The following is a 21,439-nucleotide window of genomic DNA, read 5'->3' on the forward strand; positions in this document are numbered from 1 at the left end:
AAACTTAAAAGGATTTTCTTTTTTTGTTGCTTCATTTACTAATAATTAATAGCCATATCATGACGTCAAATTTCCTCACTAGACAAAAAATTACGAAAGAATAATAATTTGAGGCAACATACGTAACATTCGCTTATTTAGAAATGAAATGAGCACATGTATTAGTAGTACTAAGTCAAAGCTATTAAGTACTCGTATCTTTTTCTTTTTTGTTAAAAAATAACAAAACATGTGTTGAATGTATACATTATGTATGATCGGGGTGTACACCACATAATTAAAATATAAGTCCAAAAAGATTCGATAAAATGAAAAAGAACGAATAAGACCATTATTGCAAATTTACAATAGATCAAAATACATTACATAAAAATACGTGAGTACAAGATACTCTAATGGATATTGTCAATAAACCTACTCAATGGGTCGAGTCAAGGGCAGGGTGGTTCAATTCTTAAAGGGACAGGTAATTGGCTGGTCACATTAAAATTTAAGCAAGGTGGGTCAGGTTGAAACATATCATTTTTGCCCTGGCCCTTTTACTTTTGAAAAAACAAATTACATCCATTTTCTTTCTTCTCGGTAGATTAACTCATATGTGACTGTTTGACTTTTTTTGTCCATCATATGCAACTATGGAGGGAAACAAATTTAGAAGATAATCATAAAAATACGATTTTAAACCCCTAGATTAAGGCTCGTCAATTCTCCTATTTCGTCACCAAAAAAAAATTCTCAGATTTTGAAAGCATCTTAAGGATCCAAATAGAGCTCGGAATCAGCAAAAAAATTAACGTCAGTGCTTTATTTTACGTGTCAAAAATTATATCAATTTGCATGCAACTTTTTTTTTTTTTTTTTTTTTTTGCTAAAAATTGTTTGGGTAAAGGTTTTGGAGTTATTTTATTTCTTAAGGGACCAAATTAAACTCGGAATCTCCAAAACACATAAATGCCTCGTATTGCGTGTCTAATTATGTAGATTTCGACTTTTATAATGTCGGTTTAAACATGCCTAACGAGACATTTATGTTATTATTTTGTCAATTTTGAGCTCAATTTGGGCCATGGCTAAAATAACCCTTAACCCCAGCCCTAAGGTCAAACCAGGTACCAAGTAAAGTAGAATCTCTAGGATTTCAACCCCACATTGTTTTGCAAACTCTTCTAACCACCACTAACATAATTCATTAGGATCAATACCAAAAGTCTTACCTTTTCCACCTTCATCATACTCTAATGCTCCAGTTCCACATATTTGCCTAAGGGTGTCCATTCGGTTTTCGGTTTGGATTTAGCCCAAACCCAATCTGATCTAAAATAAATTTCGGTTTTTAATTTACAAATCCAATCCGATCCGAATTACTTACCAAATCCAATCCGAATCCGAATTAAAATATGTTGCTAATTTTTTTGGGTCTAATGCGATTATAAAAATAAAATTATAATAATAAATTCAATTCTTGAAAGCATAGTAGTACGTGATTTATACAAGCATCGAAAACATAGGTTTACATGATTAATATTATTATAATCATAAACATAGTTTAACATGATTAATAGTAACAATATTTTTTTTGTAAAATAACGCTTTCATAATTCGGCTATTTCGATTTTTTGGATCTGAACAAGGTCAATTCGATCCGATCCGAAAATCCGAATTTCAAAAAAAAAAAATCAATCTGATCCGATCCTATTTAAAGTTTGGATCCGATCCGAATTGATAATTCGGTTTAGATTGGATTGGATTTCGGTTTTTATCCGAAAAATGAACACCCCTATATTTTCCCTATACAAGTACTTAAGAGTTACATTAGCCAAAGGATCGCCCATCTACCATTTACCAACAATAAAATTACCAAAATTCAGCCACAAATTAACACCAACATTTCAATTAAAAGACAAAAAAAATAATACCTAAACACAAATTGCAATTAATCATCATCAATCCAATTACTTTAATCGTATTCAAGTGTGCAATTTCACACAAAGAATAAAAAAAAGGAAATTATTGAATCCCGCACGCAATAAACAGCAAAATGAATCAAATTTAGGGTTGTGCATATTACATACCATTTTGTGCTTCAATGATTCGACGACCACATTGCTTTTGCAGGAAATTTATCTTCGCTTGAATGCTTAGACAATCGAGTACAATCCCAGTACCAAATTAGGAAAATAGTAATTTGCAGAGGGAAAGCAAGTACAAAGTAATAGTGGAATAGAGAGAGAGTGAGTAACTGTGAGGTAGGGGAAGGGCAGGTTCGGATTGGCTCAGTTTGAGCACTGATGATGATGCGACGTAGTTGGTTGAAGGGGAGTTATGGCGCTTCAATTGATTTGGAAGGGAAACAAACCAGCCAAGGACCAAGGTCTACATAGTTGATGTTGACTTAATTATCCACTTACCAGTATATTTGGTTTAATTTGGGAGGAAAAAATAAAAGCAACTTAGAGTTATTTTGGGAAGATTTAGAAGTTGGTGCATTTTGGGAGAACGGAGCAAAGGTTGTTGCGATGTTGTTAAATTTTCTTTATTAATGTTCATTTTTTTTATGGGAGGTTTAATTTTCATTTTAAGCTCCAACCCATTAATAAATTGCTACGTCAAAAAAACTGGATGAACTACGTCAAAAATAAATAAATAAATAAATAAATAAATTGTTATAAAATTAAAGAGAAAGAGGAGAAATTAGGGAGAGAATAGATCAGTCTATCTTATTCCATAGAGTGGGGATATATATATACATACAATATAACTAGGGTTTACTTAGATAACAATAAACCCTTAGAACATTCCGAAATGATAAAGGAGGATAATGGATATCCATACAATATTTCATAGCACTCCCCCTTGGATGTCCATTATCGAAGAGTGTGCCTCGTTAAAACCTTATTAGGAAAAACCCTATGGGATAAAAACTTAATGAAGGAAAAAGAGTACAACATTCTTCGTAATACGCTCGAGATGATGTCTCATTAAAAACCTTACCAGGAAAACCCAATGTGGGACAAAACCATGGTCAAAGGAAAAAGAGTGCAGCGCATATTTTCTCCCCCTGATGAATACATACCTTGAGATCTTCTAGTATCGCAGCAATGAATCCAATATGTTAGATATCTTCTCATATGTAGTAAAATATCGCTCGTTGATCTTCGATACTCCTAAAGTGAAATTGCATCTTCAAGTCTTCACATGAACATGTGAAGTGCCTTCATTTCACCATACATGTGTTTATCTCTAATATCATTATTTCAAATATCTGTTTAATAGTTGATTCAAAGGGTAAACTTATACGGTTATGACTTCTTCTGGAAGTCGTTAATAATAAATATTGATGATCATTATTTGATCAAATATTCATTAATACGAATAATAATTAGATGACAAAACTTGATATTATTAATGTCATTCTTCTCATATGAATTATAATATAACACATATAATTATATACTCTAATCATGGTTCTTCTGGACCATAAGAAAACATTGTCACACATAAGTGATCCATTGATATTCTTTAGACATTTCATAATTGACACGATAACTCTCTTGCAAATACAAATAGTAAATCTCATTAACTCTCATATGCTCAAACTTCAGGTTGAGATGTCAATAATGTTGTTACGTACATAGATTTTCAATAGTTTGATAATAATTGCAAATTCAAGATATAAACTTTGTAGGGCTGGATATTACAATAGGTCGTATATAAGTTCTTCAGGAACTCTTCTTAATTCATAATGTGCAATTAAATCGGTGTCATCAATAATTTCATCACAATTATAAGCCCATTGGAATATTAATATGTCTTTCTAATTTTTCATCAAAGTTGTAAACATATCTTACTATACTTTGAATGAACATTTACATACACCACAGTTATTGTAAGAAATTAATGCATGCAATATGAGATATAGAAAATATGATAACATATTAACAAATATACAATGAATAATGCATCTAACAACTTCCTATATATGCAATAAATATCCATTAACTTATGACTCACACATGCACATGAACATAAGACTCAAAATGATGCAAGACACTGTACAGTGTGGATTTAAAAATCCATATTTCATTGGACTTCTGGTCCATAATAAACTTTTGATCATTATCATTATGTCGACAACAAAATGGACATATATTTCAGATCCCTTATTCACTAGTCCATTCTATCATGCATATGCATATTATTCATCGGTTCCATTGTGTACCGGTATCATAAAATTCCTATAACGTATATTTCGCATGCTATTTTACTATGATATCTGAATGCATTTCTCATTGGTACCATCATAACTTTTCTTACATAATAGGCCATCTATTATAATAATTCAGATATCTATACCACATATTAAGGGTATTTCTCACACTATGGTATTAATATACTATTATTATACTTTAAAAGTATCAACTGCACTATCTTACCGTATATTGCATATTTATATTGGAACCGATCATACAAACTACACTTCAGGTGCAGTGATTTAAAGTAAATTGACAAGATCTATCTTAATGTATGCACATAATATCATTATCACCATAATCAAAATATATCTCTCTATTCCTCTAGATGGATCATAACGGTATACAAATCAAATCATAGACGTGCAACATATGTTGATACAAAAGTTGGCATGTAACTTTACAAAGTATCATTAGAGGGATCAACTATTTATAGTATTATAATTTTGTCAACTTACTTCAATTTTTCCCCATAAGTTGGTAAAATATCTCAAATATTGGGGCAATTCTTCACCAACTTAGAATATAATTTCATATGCATCAAATTTTATCTCGTAGGATAATCATATATATTCAACAAAGTTCTATCTCTTCTAGAGAATAATGAAATTTTGTTCTCTTTTAGAGATCAATATTAATAGGAGGTAATAAATTGTGCAGTTGCTAATTTCTTATTATATTCCTTATGTGCCGACATACAATAGCCCTAATCAAGAGAATTGTTATACAAATATAAACTTTCTTGTAATTTCACTAGGTGGTGATCTTCGGGATCACTAGAAACATTGATAGTATGATACTAGTTACTTAAAAATTTCCACATATAACTTGTACGTGGTGAGCCTTTGGTCACCTAATATTTGTCAACATATAAATTATTCTAGTGAAATTCTGGTCACCAATTATTCAGAATAAACCAATGTATTATCTCTTGAACTTCTCTTTTAACACAAATTATAAAAATCACAATCCAAATATAGCTCAATCTCAATGTTATGTCTTGCCATTCAATTTACTTCATATATATAACATGAGAGAGTATCAGCACATTATTTCTTCAGGTTTTCATAACGGAAATTTATTAAACCCGGATGGCCTAATTATTAATATCACATCCAATCACTTTTCCTTTAGTATTTAAATTATGGTCTGTTTTATAATATTGGTGATTACCTTATTAGAGATACTTTATGCATGGCCATAAATATGATGTGATTCTAGTACACCAATGTATTTCTTTTTACAATTGGCAAGACAATTAACTAATACTCATAATCCATTAGAGCCTTGATTGTAATCTTGATACATGCTAATCTTGTTGGACAACATTTTTTACTCTTCTGGAGTACTTTATATAATCATATCACATTTTAATATATTCGAAATGATCTCTACAGGAGATACATCAAAATGTGTCACTTTCTCAAATTTGTGATTGTCAATTAGTGCTCCTTTCCTCTTCCAAGGATTCCACACTTCAGGTGTGCTACTTCAATAGCAACTGATCTTGTCCATCTAGGACATCAACTTAATATGTATATTTATAGCTAGTATATAGGTAATGGCATTTATTCATATCCATCTTCAGGATGGTATCATTCTAAATATTTGATTATCATGTGGCCACCTCTATTAAATAAATTATTGATATTTAGGCTAGTGTATGTACCAAACTGACCATCAACATATTTAATTATTCATGTGCAAGGATTACATAAAAACAATGGAATAAACACTATCTCCCCCTAATCCTTGCATATGGGGGTATAAAAATAGTCCAACAATCTTTAAATCTCTTGCTCCTTTTAAGGCATAAATTCTTTTAACAATGCATGTATCAAACATAATAAATTTTTTATAAACTTGTACTTGTAACTCTTGCCCAATTGTATTAATCTTTATATTGAAATTTTTTTTTTTTTAAAAAAAAAAAACTACGGGCATAATAAATACATATTTCAACTAAGAATCTCTTTAACTCATAAATTTAATCTTATGCATGTTTACAATTCTTATAAATTTTCCGGGAATATTATATAATTAAGACAACATCATAAAGTGTTAGTTTGCTGTTATTTCAACTATGTACTTTGTCATTCACTTCTGGAAATGAGCTAGTAAATTTAATTAATTAGTTACGAATAATCAAATCTCACCCTTTGGTATCAAGAATTTCCACCCAAAAGACAATATATCTACAACTAAAGAAAAAAAAATTCATATATTATACATGACATTGTGTATATATATAGGAACACATTAGTTTTGTCAATGGTGGTTTTTGGTCCGACTAAAATTTAAGGGACTTCAAGTCCATATTTATACGAGGATTTTATGTTCAATTGAAATATTATTCAAATAATCTGATCTGATTTCAAGTAGACATATAATATCAAATATATACAATTGGATTCAATCGTATATCAATCAGCATGACAATGTGATTCATAATACACTATCAACTTAACTAATAATTTGACCATGATACTAAGTTCATGTCAATTGTAATTTTAATTCATGTACGTGAAAAAAAATCCGAAACTTATAGTAAAAATAATAAAATAAATAAAATCGGAAAAAATGCAGTTATAGAGTATAAACCTTTAATACTCATCTTACCTATATCATAGGAAAGAATAAATATCTCGTGAAAATATTCATCATCATCATAACAAACTAAAATTATATTCATGAATCAACTCGATCTTCCGTTCTCATACAACTATGTCGACAATATGTGAATTTCTTAATACCCTCCTTAAATCAATTGTCTTATTAATCTGCTCAGTTGGCTAGAGTTTGGTGCTGATAACGTGTTATAAAATTAATGAGAAAGAGGAGAAATTAGGGAGAGAATAGATCAGTCTATCTTACACACACACAATATAAGTAGGATTTGCTTAGATAACAATAAACCCTAGTTCTATAACATTTCGAAATGATAAAGGAGGATAATTGATATCCATACAATATTTCATAACATAAATAACTCTCAAATCTCCATTGAAGCGCACTGAACATCGCAGTTGATGTTCTCCATTACAAACCATTTGTTCTCAGCAGCTTCTGAGGTAAGTTCGCTGTTGTTTCTTTTAGTAATCATCATATCAATTGCACAATCTAGGGTTCATCTTTGACCTTATTTTATTGTCAATGCAGTAAGTGTAGGGTACCAAAATCTCAACTGATTACTAATATTATGAAAGATCATATTGTTGCTAGAAATTTGATATTGAATCACATTTCCCTAAAATTATGTGATTTTTCGGGTTTTGTTTGATAATTGTTGAATCTGATTTGGTTGCTAATGTATTGCACAATCCGTTAATGTTAGACCTCTTCTGGTGTTGATTTTTCAACTATTCATTGTCAACCCTTTAATTAAGCATGAATTACAATGAGAATCATGAAAATGAGAAATTTCTAAACTAGAAAGTAATGTAATTACTTCAAAACAGAAATGGATGGGTGTCGTAGGCAATGATGCCAATCGACTTGTTTGGAGGTGTGATAGGATCTTGGTGGATGAGGAAGGGACCTCGGCCACTCATAAACTCTGTCGTAAGATGGTGATTTGAGAAGGATTGACCCTTTGCTAAGCTCTTAACACAAAAGAAAGAGGATGAGAACATAAATTAAGAAATAACTACTCTGAATTAGTCATCTCCATCTCCTGATATAAACTGAAAGCACCAGCTGTTACTTTGGTGTTGTTATCGAGTGGGGGTTTTCGGATGCAAGTAGCACTTTAGTCGATGTTTTCCTTTTTATTGGGTTTATGCCATGAAGGATGGATTTAATATCTTTGAGCTAAGTATTCATGTCCAACATTATCCCAGTACAAGGAATGTATGCACCATGAGGGATGTTACATGGGTAGGGACTAGGGAGAGGGACCGAGAGAGAGGAAGGTCATTAAGGTAATACATCATTTTTTATCGTAAACTTTCCTTTCATTCTACGCACTTTGAATCTTGAAGGCTTTGTTGACCTCTTAATTTCTACTTTTTACCCCTCATGGAGTTACAGATTTTATGGTTGATATGGGGTCGACTTTGATTGATTGATTGATAGATATTGAATTTTCGGTTAAAATTCTTGATATCACACTTGCACCTAGTAATCAGCAACTTACTGATTCGTATTTGAAGAATCTGATTTTCCTTTCTTTTCCATGTTCTTTTAGGTTTAGAGGGAGTTTGTTATGTGAGTGTGATGATATTTAAGCTTTTTTGTCAAGTGCTTAGTGCTTACTAAACAGATAGGGACCTTAGGGTGTAATTAAGAGCCACTATGATCTTTTCTTGTTCGTCTCTTGTTATTTGATTGCTACCTCAACCTTGAAATTCATTTGTGGATAATATTTTCGTTTCTTTTCTGTTGCTGTTATTTTGCAGTTTGTGGCTGATTTAGATTTTCCATTTCAATCTACATCAACAGCAGCAGCAGCAGTAACATCATATACACTAGTAGCAGCAACAGGATCCAATGGAATCATGGTGGGAGTCAGTGTCCAAAGCTCGCTCCCGAATCCAAGCCCTTCTCTCTCTCCTCCCTCCATTTTCATCTAGTGATTCTCTCTCTTCCCTGGTTGACTCTGATCAACCTGCTCGCTCCCTTCTGGACTCCTATGAAACCTACTCTGCTGTGTCATCTGCTCTCTCTGGATCTGGTGATGATCCTCTCTGTCAATGGCTCTATGACACCTTCCTCCAGTCTTCTGACGACTCTGAATCAGACTTTCGCCTTGTGGTGATTTCCTTGGTGCCTCTCGTTGCTGGACTCTATCTATCTCGCATTCACACCTTCTCCACCACCTCCCCTTCCGCCCTCGGCTTCCCTTCCCTAGCAGGCTTTGAAGCCGTTCTCTTGGCTCTCTACTCTTCTGAGGTTAAGGCTCGTGCTGGCAAACCCCTCCTCGTTTCCATCCCTTCACCTGCTTACCTTGCTCACCATCCTTCTCTCTATCACACCCCATCTCCTCAACCTCACTCCCCTGTTAATAAAAATAATTTTTCCAGATCATCCTCTTCTTCTTCTCCTTCTCCTTCTGGTGTTCCTGGAATTGGAGTTGAAATTGGAGTTGGGGTTATCTCACCACCTCTAGAGCCCCAAATAGGGATCCAGTCCACAAAGCGTGCTACTATTGTCGGGGTAGCCTTCCATTGCTTTTTCAAACACATCTCCCAAATGCCACTTTGGTCTAAGATAGATCTCTGCCGTTTTGCTGCTTCGTGGGCTGGTAGTGATTGTCCCTGTGCTCATTCTCTTGACTTCCATTGCAATACTCCTACTACAACTGCTAATCGACTGGATGACGATGACGATGCTGTCTCTGTCAGTGAGGACCTGGTTGTTTCCTCCACTACTAGCACCACTAGTAGGTCTAGTACTATTGGAGGTATCATTGCTCAACACCCTCAACCTCACCAAAATGGAACAGCAGGAAGTGAGATTATCCTTTCAGAGGTTATTTCTAGGTTGGATATCAATGGCAACAATACCAATCACTCCCAGATGTCACATTCTTCTTCTTCTGGGGGACAGGGACATGGGCAGGAACAAGAAGGGGTGAGAATTTTGCTGCCGTGGGAGCTATTGCAGCCGTTGCTAAGGATACTGGGTCACTGTCTGCTTGCTCCTGCTCCTCTGAATAACCAGGAGGTTAAGGACGCTGCTTCTGTGGCGGTGAGGCGTCTCTATGCTAGGGCTTCTCATGACCTAGCTCCACAAGCTATCCTGGCTACACGAAGCCTTGTTCAGCTTGACAATCGTGCTCGCGCCACCGCTAAGGCTGCTGCTTTAGCCACTTCTTCTTCCAATGCTAACACACCGAAATCTAGTAAGCCTGAGGTCTTCTTGGTCTCCAAGTGATGAAGATCCCCATGACTCGCTCATCTCTTCTTTATAGGTAATGTAATTAAAGTACAAACTCATACTCTTTTGCAGAAAGCTAGTATGGAGTAGATTTTACTTCTAGTTGATGCTTTTAGTTCTAAATTAGTGCTGATATTCAGCTGACAATTCTCTTTTCAGTGTGTTCACTGGTCAAACTCTCTTTCTATACTTAAGCTGACATCATATTCTCGTGTTTGACTTTAAATTTTTGTCCACATGCTCTCAGTGAATCTATGACTGGGAAGACGAACACAGTAAGGGAACATGATAAGGGACATGCAACGCAACACTAGTAGTCAGCTTGGATTGGATTTTATCTGTGGGATAAAAGGTGTGATAAGGTTTATAACATTCCTTACACTGCCATGAAAGAACAGAAATAAGGGGTGTTCTTATTAGTTTTTTGATCAATTAACTGTGTAAGTGAGTTATAGACTGTTAATGTTTGCAGTCAGACAAAATGTACAAAAAGAGATCAGAAAGTTATAAGACAGCATGCCAAAAGCTGTCGTCGGATAAGCATGAATGAAAAACTTGTAGATATGTTATGTAAAATATTTATACATTTGTTATGGTTTACATTGATTTTTGTACTAGTGATGAGTTCCAGTGGTAAACTGGTAACAATTATTTGATCTGAAACCGGTTTGAATATGTAATTCATTTTATTTATATGAAGAAACTCTATTTCTTGCAAAGAAAAGACCAGAAGGTGAACCATGGGGCAGCAATGCTAATCTCACTGGACTTGCACCCCCTTCTTCAACTGTAAAATGTCCCAAGTTTCCGTTGATATGTGTCTTAACAAAGCCAGGACAAACACAGTTAATGATAATTGACAGGTATTTCTTAGCCAATATTCTTTTATATGCATTCAAAGCTGCCTTTGACACTATATAGGCTGCCATGGTAGAAGGCCAGCCCTTATCTTTGAATGAACCGTAATTAAAGTCTCTCTGCAACTCGTTTAAAATCTCCTCCACTTGTTCTTCTGTAAGGTTATCAGCATCGCCTAAAACACTCCTTTGATTCTTTCATTTGGTATATTCTGGGGAGAAAAGAAAAGTGCTAGTTAATTGATGAGTATTTTTCTCAGTTGATGATGTTTATATGCAATATACCTTTAGCTTCCCCATAGAAGAGGAAACATTGATGATCCTTGGTGAATCCAGTAACTCGAGCAAAGGAGGCAAAGCTTCAGTGGTTCTCTTTACTCCATGGTAGTAAGTTTTCAAGCAATGTTTTGCGACTTCATATGTCTGTGTCATCATCTTGAGCATAATTGAACTTACCTCCTGGCTACATTATCACATTACTTCGGTTATCAAAAACCTACTGTAATAATTAAAATAAATAAATAAATATAAATAAAATAAAATAAAATTTTTTATGATTGCGTCTATGCTTTTTGTAAATGCTAAGAGAAATTCTGATGGTATTGTGAGTTTGTGACATCTGACATGTACCAATGTTAATCTCTTTCATTGTACGAGGTACACCTAGAATTGAATCAAATTCACTACAATACATTAAATCACACGAATGATGAGTATTTGCTTGATTGCTTCTATGCCATGTCATCAAAATTCGAGTCTTAAAACTTAGTGCTAATCTTACTCACTAATCTACAACTTTTTATTAAAAAAATAAATTTAAATTTGTCAAAGTACTTCAGTACCTATTTTAGCTAGAAAGTAAGTGACTCTGTCTACAATATAATCTCATGTTTGTAATCTGCGATAGAGGTGAATGAGTTAATATCTAAATATTATTTATTCTTTTATTACAACGTGTTTTGTATGTGACTGGCTACATTGTGTGGCCGCTTGTAAAAAAATAGAGTAATCCTATTATACTACAGAATAACCTCTATTCTACTGTTAAAGTAATCATATTATACTGGCAGAATAACCTCTATTTTACTGATAGAGTTGTTCGGGTGAACTCCGGTTCCGACAATCCCTGAGGGCAGGTAATGATTTACCGTCCAATTACGCACTTGCATAATCAACACAGATTAGCTAGCCCGGGGGTTATCCGGGAATAACCGCTCCGATGCTAAAAAGTAATCTGATGAGAAGAAAGAGAAAGAAAAGAGAGAAAGTGTTTAGAGAGAGAGAGATATTCTACCTTTTGAATGGGAATTTGCTTGGGTATTTATAGAGAGACAACCAAGCTGGTGCCACCTATGCTGATAGGTGGCAGATCGACCTTATAGGCAGCAGGTGCCTACGTGGTCTAAAGCAGCTCTCCACGTGGTCGAGAGGAAGGCCGGTAGGGGAGTTTGAGCTGGTGTGCTAATTAACAGAGGATTAGTAGCGCAATGCGCCTTTACCGGCTAATCAACAGATGCTGCCGGCCTTACCCCGTACAACTAGCCCCCCAAGTGAGGACGTCAGTAGAACTGATGTTCTCACTTATAAAGGTGAACATATATAGCCAATAGTACTTTGCTCAATTGAATATTTGAAAATCTCTGATTTGCCCCATAAGTGAGCAAAGTACCGATAGTACTTTGCTCAATTGAATATTTAGCCGAAAATGGAAGTTAATGCGTTTAAACAATTTGCAGGATTGGGCGGGAAAAAACCACCAAGTAGTGGGGCACGTGTCCTTCATCTAATGTTGGTGCTTGAAAAGGCGTTTTATTCATTCCGTTGGATTACATGCAGTAAATGTCACATTAACCGCTTCACTTTGGGAGTATAAATAGTGGGACTGTATATTTAACCCATTTTACCCATATCAGAAAAAAATTTCGAAAAATTTCTCCTTCGAATTTCGCCTGTGTTACCCTTCATCGCTGCGATTTAGGGGTTCGAATTCTCGAGGATTCGTGCAGTACTTCAAGATCATTGTTCTTGCGAGTCAAAAGGAACTATTATGTTGCTCGCTCGTCTTCAGGAGTTGGAACTATAAGAGGTAAAAAACCCTAACTTTCTTTTCGATTTCTCGCTGGCTTATGCTTAAGTAGATTTCTCTGTTTATTGCATTATATGTGAATGTCTGGTTCTAGAGTGCATTCGAACATGGGTAAAGCCGATGAGGCTGACCCTTTTGCACCCTTGTCCTCAGCGCAAGAACGGGAAGCTTATTACCGACATAAGTTTCCAGCTGATGTCGAGAGGGCTTTGCTTCCTATCAACCCCGAGATCCCAGAGGACACGGAAATTGCTGACATTGAGCCTATTAGCGTTCGCTATCATTTAAGGTCAACTTCGGATTTATTTAATCAATATAGTACTAATATTGACAGGATAGGTCTCAAAAGTACTAGGATGTCGAGAACCAAACGCACCAGTTACCAACCTGAGGTTGATGAGAGCAGTAGACGCTCTGGTGAAGAACCGGTGGATGACTCAAAACCTAAGGTATCTGATATTAGGGAAGAGGATATTCACTCAGTAGAGGAAAGCATTGAACGTCATGCTGGTAGTGGGGATGAAAGTGCCGGGAACGAGGGTAGTGAGGAAGAAGCAGGGGGATTTGGTGAGGGAGAAGAAGAGGACGAAGAAGATGAAAATGCAGGAGAGGAGGATGATGAGATCGACGAAGAAATTTAAGCTAACTTCAACCTTGCTGCTCAGATTGCGGAGGAAGAAAGGCTCGATCAGGGGTATGATTCTCAGCAGGACGATCCTAAATATCTGCAACCACTGGAAATCCCAAGCAGCTACAAGGTGGTCGATACTGTCGTGATCCAGAGTGGTTACAGACTGCTACCGAGAAGGAGTATTGTTGACATGGTAAACGCTTTTACTGTTTACCTGATGGTTATGAGCTCAGGTTACCAAATGAGGGACAAACAACGCTTGATTGTCCTCCCGGCCATATAGTCGTCTATGCCAAGCATTTTGAGTTTGGTTTACGGTTTCCCCTTCATCATTATATCATAAAAATATTCAGGGCGTGGAATGTATCAATTGCACAGTTAACTCCCCCAACCATTCGAAACATTATTTCTGTTGTCAGGGTGATGATATTTATGGACTTTCCTTTGACTCTGAACTTATTCCGACTGTTACACTGGATAAAGAGTTTTTTAGTCGCCGGGATGGTGGTCCTTGTTTACTGCTCCCGGCAAATGTACAGTTTGGCCAAAATAACCAGTTGTAAGAAATGGCAAAAAGAATTTTATTTCATGAGTGTACCTGAGGACTATAACGTCCGTAGGACCTTTTACCCCCCACACAGCATGTTTGAAACCATAAAGTCCAGGTCGTTAGGATCGTTGGAGAAAAAGGCCATTAAATGGTTTACTTGTACATATGTTAGTGTTGGTAAGAAGAATAAAGTTGTTCCGGGGGTGTGGCTGCCCCATTGTAATTACATTCTGGGCAACGCCCCTCTGTCTCATGTCGGTCTCTGCCATACCCATGAATTTGGTATGGAATTTTTTCATAAATTCTATACATCTATTTTACATTTGCCTTAACTGCCTGTATAACTAATAATCAAAATGTTCTTCTTCCTGTCTCCCGTACTTTTCTTTGCTCGTTAGCTTCAATGTTATTGTTTTGATCTGTTTTCTAACGGGTCATTTTATCGTCAAGTATTGATAAACTTGACTTCAACCGGCTAGGATTATATCCTGACGGCAAAGTAAAACAGCAGTGTCCCGACAAGCTGAAAAAATCGTACGACACTCTACCTGCGTTTGCCACAAGAGCGTCTAAGAGAAAGAGAAGAAGAGAGAAAGACATGGCCCCTAATGAACGCGTGGTTAAGCCCAGAGTCCTTCCTACCAAAAGGGGCGGCAGCAACGCTTCGAAGAGGATGGTTGAGTTCACTGACCGAGATCAGCCTAAAAAACAAAAGCAGCAGGACGCTGACCTAGCTAAGAACCAGAAGGAATAGCAGCAAATATGGGCGGAAGGTGTTGTCAACTTGGAGGATGAGACTGAGCCCCCTCATCAAAGGAAGCTAACGGTCACCCTACGTGACCCAGGTGATGCTGGGGCAGACAACGCAGTCAGAACCGAAAAGGTTTTGACTACCGAGAAGCCTCCTAACCAGGAAAGGCAAACGGTCACCTCAGCGCGCTCTGGCACCTCCAGCAGAAATGCCTTCATTCGGCACTGACCGGCGAGTTTATAGAAATTCCTCAAGTTAAAATTCCTGACGAGGTTGCCGAGGCCTTTACAGTTCCTGCCGGCACTGCAGGGGAACCATGGCGTCCTCGCATTAATGTGAACCGGGGCGAGTCCATTATCTGTGATGACCCCAGTACCGGCAGAAGCATGGGCTGGAGGATGCTGAAGGATTTCACTACTAAAATTCGGCCAAATTGCGACCGTCTCAAACGGTCGCAGAAAATAGCAAAAACGGTCGCAAAACATAATTGCGACCGTCAACGGTCGTAACATGGCGGTCGTTATTTTCTTGGTCGCAAAAAAACAAAATTATGACCGTTTGACGGTCGCAGATTTTTAGCGACTGTTTTTACTATTTTCAACGACCGTTAAGAAAATGGTCGCAAATATCAATAATTGCGACCGCTTTATGAAACGGTCGCAAATCTTGAAATTAGCGACCGTCATAAGCGGTCGCTAAAAGTTTTAAAAAAAAAAAGAAAAAAAAAGAAAACAGACCCATCACCCACCCACCCTTGACCCAGATCCACCGAAACTAGATCCCACCCAAACCACCACCACTGCCCACCCTAAACAACCACTAGCCGCCGCCCTCTACCCACAATAACCTTCGCCCACCTTCAACCACCAATACCCACCACCATCCACCCACCCTTAACCCAGAAAAACATAAATTTATCAAAAAAAATTAACCTAGAAATTTAACCAAAAAAAACATCCGATTAAACCAACAAAAACAACCCATATAATTTCAAACAAATTTACAAAAATCAAACAAAAAATCGAAAAAAAAGCAACATAAATTAATCAAAACAATTTAACCCACAAATAAAATGCACAAAAATTAAATAAAAAAATCAACAAAAAATACGAACATAAATTAAACCCACGAACACTAAGCAAAATTTGAACAAAAATTCAACTCAAAAAAACCCACAAAAATTCGAACAACAATCACACAATTTCGACAAAAATCGAACCACTATTCGAACAAAATCAACAAAAATTCGAACCAAAACTCAAACAAAAATACACAAAAATCGAACCAAAACTCAAACAAAAACACAAAAAAAAATCGAAAAAAATTGAACAATCATGGAAATTATAGAACAAAATAAAACAGCAAAAATTGAAAATAAACAAAAATATAATAAAAATTCAGAGAAGAAACACATACCTTTCACAAAACTTCTTCCTCTTTAGGTTTATATGGTCAAATTCGACCATAAAAACTCCAGATCTGGAATTTTTATGGTCGAATTTGACCATTAATACCAAACTTTGACGAAAATACAACACCACAATTCATTAGTTGACAGAAATACTAAGAAAAAGATAAAATGAAGAAAAAACAAAGAAACAAAGATGGAGCGAAAATCCTAAGGAAAGGGAACGAGAAGGAGAAGAGGAAAGAGTACGGGGGGGGGAGAATAGGAGGAAATTTAGAGAAAGAGAACAAGTTTGCTTTGTTTGATTTCTTGGCAATGAAAGTCAGAAAATAGGAGATGAGAGTGAAAGAGGAGAATGAATTAGAGAGAGGAAGAACGTGAGAAGGAAGAGAAGGAAAGAGACGAGATAAGGAAAATGAAGGAAGAGCAGCGGCTGTGTAAAAAAATTAGGGTTAGTGTGAGTTGGAAGTTGGAATCCCTTTTATACCCTATTTTAAAAATTTTAAAAAAAATTACGACTGCTAAAACGGTCTCAAAATTAGAAATCTGCGACCGTTTTAGAGGCGGTCGCAGATTATGACATTTACGACCGTCTTTGACGGTCGCAAACGATTTAATTTAATTTAGAATTATTTTTAATTGTTCAAATATCCTAGCGACCGTCTAAAAGGCTAAAAATGGTCGCAAAACGGTCGCAAATTTGCGACCGTTGTCAAAGCAGTCGTAATATTGCAACTGCATAAAAAACGGTCGCACGTTTTCCAGACGGTCGTAGAAAAACGGTCGCAATTTAGCCGAATTTTAGTAGTGTTTGGCTACACCGGCAGACAGACCTGCCGATCGCTTTGCTGCCCCTTGCGGCCAAATGATGAACAACATGCTCCGGGTAAGATAACAGTGATCCTTTCAATTCTTTTTCCTTTTTCTCTCTTATTATTTTTACTTATTAATTTAATTTTTTATTATTATTATTTATATATATATATATACATACATGTATCATTATGATTTACTATATACTATCTAATTTTCAGACTGTCAATTCGGCTGTTGAGGTGGTGCATATGTACTAATATTACCAGCGCTGCGGCGACCAAGCCGAAACAAAACTGAAGAAGTCTGATGATGCTTGCAAAGCCGTTATTAGAGAACGTGACAAACTTAAGGCTGATATGAAAGTTCTACAAAAGCAGGTGTCTGAACATTCAGAGTTGAAGAAAAAACTTCTGAATCAAGAAAACTTGCAGAAGAAAATTGTCGGCCTTGAGCAAAGAAGAGAGAGAGGCTAAGGTCGCGCTGGAAGGAAAGCTGGAGGAGATGCAGCGTGACAAGCCCGGTATCCGACGTCGAGCAGTGAATCGATTTTTGCAGTCTGATCTCTACCGTAATTTACTGGTTGACCGCTATACCGGAGGATGGGTTGCAGAGCATCGTTGTGTATGAAAAGCTGAGGGATGGGATTCATCAAAGTGGCAGGCTGCCGAGAACGCTTATAGTCAGGAAATGCATCACTCTCCTACCAGCTATGAGGGTGATTACTTTGACGAGCCTCCGCCATTTTCGATCCTGACCAACTTGGACCCACGCGACTGATGTGTGTCATAAATGGCACACATTTGATGAGCATTTAGGTCCTTTTTGTCCTCTTTTCATTTCTTTCTTGCTCAATAAATGCTCGGTTTTATGCTTTCTCTCTCTATTCTACCTTTGTTCTCTTATTTTACGGCTTTTGAGCATTTCTTTGGTTTTCTAGTATTTTCTCTTTTATTTCTTTTATTTTCTTTATTTTAGTTGTTTCCTTTTTATTTTAGATTTTATAGATTTAGTTTTATTTTATTTTAGTTTATTTGAATTTATTTTCATTTTATTTTATTTTCTTTCTTTTATTATTTTCATTTTCATTTTATTTCTTTTACTTTTATTTGTCGGTTTTAGTTTTATTTTACTTTATTTTTATTCCTCGGTTTTATGTGCGTTTGTAGGTGTTGGTTCGAAGTCCAAATTGAAGATAGCTACTGCACACTTGGGTCTTCGTCACCATCATGGTGATGATGATGATGGTGAGCTTAGTAACCAGAAATTCCTCCAACATTCCCCTGCTCCACACTCCTTGCTTCAACTTCAACTCCCCTACTTTCCCCTGTTCCACCTACAGCAACGCAACACCAACACCAGCCATCACCTCACGCAACATCAACCAGCTGCTGCCCCCCTTAACTGCCGCACATCAGCCACCAATACACCACCCAACAGCAGCAGCACCTCCCCACAACGCACCTCCAATTACACCACCAACAATCGCAATTAAACAAGCAGCGCAGCCCTGCTTCACTCCGACCACCACTCACCACGCACCTTCCCCTGTTTTCCTAGCCACCTAATCCGCCATAAATCATCCCGCAATCACCACCTCCATTCGTCCCTGCTCCAGCCGTTGCTCTTCCCTTATTTCCCCAATTCAAACACCAAGCAGCAGCCGCCATCCGCACCCTTTCTTTAGCAATTAATCACAGCCGCGGAAACACCTTCTATCCTCCGCTGCCTCCTATCGCAACACCAGCAAGTAATCTCCGGCCGCCGCAGCTCCTCCTTCACTCGTACCTCAGCAGGTGCGGGCGCACAATCAACGAGTGCGGCCGCACCCAGCTGGGCATTGCTTGGGCCGTTGATTGGAGATGATGAATGGTTGTGATGTGTGTGATTTGATGATGATGAGTTGCGATTTGGAGCTTGATGCGTGAGAAGCAGGGGATCATTTCCCCTCAAGTGTTCAGCAAAAACCGTTTCTTTTCCTTTTTTTATTTCTTTGATTTTATTTTCTTTTTATTCTTTTATTTTTCTTTTCCTTATTCTTTTCTTATTTTTCTTTTCTTTTCTTTTCTTTTCCTTTTCCTTTTCCTTTTCCTTTTATATTCTTTTTCTTTTATTTTAATTTCTATTTTATTTTCTTTTACTCTTGTATTCTATAAATACCCATTTTTGGGTAGAGAGAGAAAACAATGAGAATTAGAGAATTAGAATTAGAAATAGAATTAGATCATATTCCTAGCTTAGTTGAGAGCTTCTCTCTCTAGTTTAGGGTTAATTTTAGGAGTAGATTTTAGAGAGAGAAAGTGAGGAATTTCAATGGTGATTGAGAGATTGAAGATTTAAATGTGACAATTGTATTGGAGATCTACTCTATTATCAATGAGCATTTCTAAACTCTATCTCATTTATTGCTTTGTTTAATATTCATTGTTTTGATTGATTGATTTGATTGGAATTTTATGATTTGATGATTGATTTTGGATATTCATGTTTGTATTGGAAGAATTGATGATAATGTTTGAGTAGTTGTTTAGTTAGGGATTTGGTGAAGCTTATGATGTAATGAATTGATGTAAATTGGGGATAATTGATGGAGTTGATGATGTGATTAAACTTGGTTGATTGATCATGTGCATGTGTGTGATTAATTAGAGAGTAGCTAACTTTGATTATTGCACTAGATTGCATTGTAAGTTCACATTGATACGGACCATTGATTTGTGGCTTGCATTTACACGATTGAGGTGTCTTGTGATGTTTCCTAGCTAGAGTTTATCGTAGTTGACGCTAGTTAGACCTCTAGGAGAATAGCTTGACATGCTCTTTTGGTTGCATGATTGATTTTCCCTCTCATTGCTTGACTTAGTCGACTTTCCATTCCAATTTGCATTGTTCATTGCTTTTATAAGTGAATCCTAATCCCTAGCTCTTATATTTGTTTGGTTTCTTCGTTTTAGTAGTTGTTAGAGTCATCTTTTATCTCTTGTCTTCGACCTAGCTTAGGCATATAATTGGAAGCACTTAGGCATTACCGTTCCTTTGGGTTCGACCCTTGACTTACCTCTATACTTGTATTTAGGTTTGTTGAGTGTTTATAAATTTTGTTTGGCTTAGGGAGAATTAGCCCAACGACCTAGTTTTCCCCACGTCAAAATGGCGTCGTTGCCGGGGAACGGTGTTTATGTTTGAGTGTTTTTGATTGCTTGAGTCTAGGTCTTTGTGTATACTTTTCTTTTATTTGATTTTTGCTTGTTTTGTATAAAATGGCATGTCTCTCATTTCCTCAATTTGACAATGAGCCTTTTTGTGAATATTTTAATAGACTAGAGGGATTTCTTGATTGTAATTGTAGTATCCTTTGGGAGGCTTGTGAGATTTGTTATTTTGGTTTGAATGGGCAAACTAGGGATGAAGTTGAATGCATGCACAATGGTGAATTTAGAGCATTGTCAATTGATGATGCTTGGGATTTTTATGTTTGGTTTGCTAGGGGTGTTTATAATAGGGATAATCATGTTCCTAATATTGATGTGCAATGTCTTGATTCTTCTAATGTTAGCATGATTTCCCATGATTTGTCACATGATCCCATTAGTGAACCTAGAACACATGATTTCAACTCTATTTCCCCTTTTGTTCATGATAATGGAGTACATGCTCAAGTTGATGCTAATGGTGTGTTTCAATATTCTTCATTATTTACCATGCCTTCTTGTGATGTGCTTCGTTCCCTTGATAATGAATCTCATGTTCTTGATTTTGCCCCCACCCCCCAATGTGATGTACATGCTCATGATTTCGATGTTGATCCTTCCAATCTTGGTTGTACTTCTTCTTCTTCTTTTGTTGAGCCTCAATCTCCTACATCCTTTGAATCTCTTATTGTTACCTTGGAAACTCGAATTAGGCATGTTGAGCTTAGTGATGATCTTGGGCCTAAAATGGAGTCAACTCTTAATTGTTTGAGAAGTCAATTGGAGATGATGAAAAAGAGTGAGGAGCGTTTTGAGGAGGAAAGAAGGAGAAATGAAGAGCTAAAAAGCCAATTGTCATCTTTGATGCTTGTATGTGAAAATAAAAAATCCAATGTGTGTGTTGAGGATGATGATGGTGATTTTGAGCAACCAAGAGTGTGTGAGGATACCTTTGGTGAGCATATGAGTGATGGTGAAGGAGTTGTGAACGAAGAGAGTGTTGAATTTGAAATTCCCAACCCTCC

General features: G+C 36.4%; 1 protein-coding gene and 1 pseudogene across 1 annotated transcript; one reads left to right on the forward strand and one right to left on the reverse strand.

The window, feature by feature from the left end:
• Window positions 1-7,182: 7,182 nt before the first annotated feature.
• On the forward strand, window positions 7,183-10,744 carry LOC145585010 (uncharacterized). The gene is made up of 3 exons (XM_081641779.1): window positions 7,183-7,321; window positions 8,648-10,161; window positions 10,375-10,744. Exon 2 carries the CDS (start codon window positions 8,739-8,741, stop codon window positions 10,122-10,124), a length of 1,386 nt encoding a protein of 461 aa, XP_081497905.1. The 5' UTR covers window positions 7,183-7,321; window positions 8,648-8,738; the 3' UTR covers window positions 10,125-10,161; window positions 10,375-10,744.
• Window positions 10,705-11,416, reverse strand: LOC145585011 (short-chain dehydrogenase/reductase 1-like; annotated as a pseudogene).
• Window positions 11,417-21,439: the final 10,023 nt, after the last annotated feature.

The sequence above is a fragment of the Chenopodium album genome, chromosome 16 (genome assembly GCF_948465745.1).
Source record: "Chenopodium album chromosome 16, dcCheAlbu1.1, whole genome shotgun sequence".
NCBI lineage: Eukaryota > Viridiplantae > Streptophyta > Magnoliopsida > Caryophyllales > Amaranthaceae > Chenopodium > Chenopodium album.

Coding starts and splice junctions, on each gene's coding strand:
- LOC145585010 (XM_081641779.1), top strand. CDS start 8,739: ATGGAATCATGGTGGGAGTCAGTGTCCAAAGCTCGCTCCCGAATCCAA.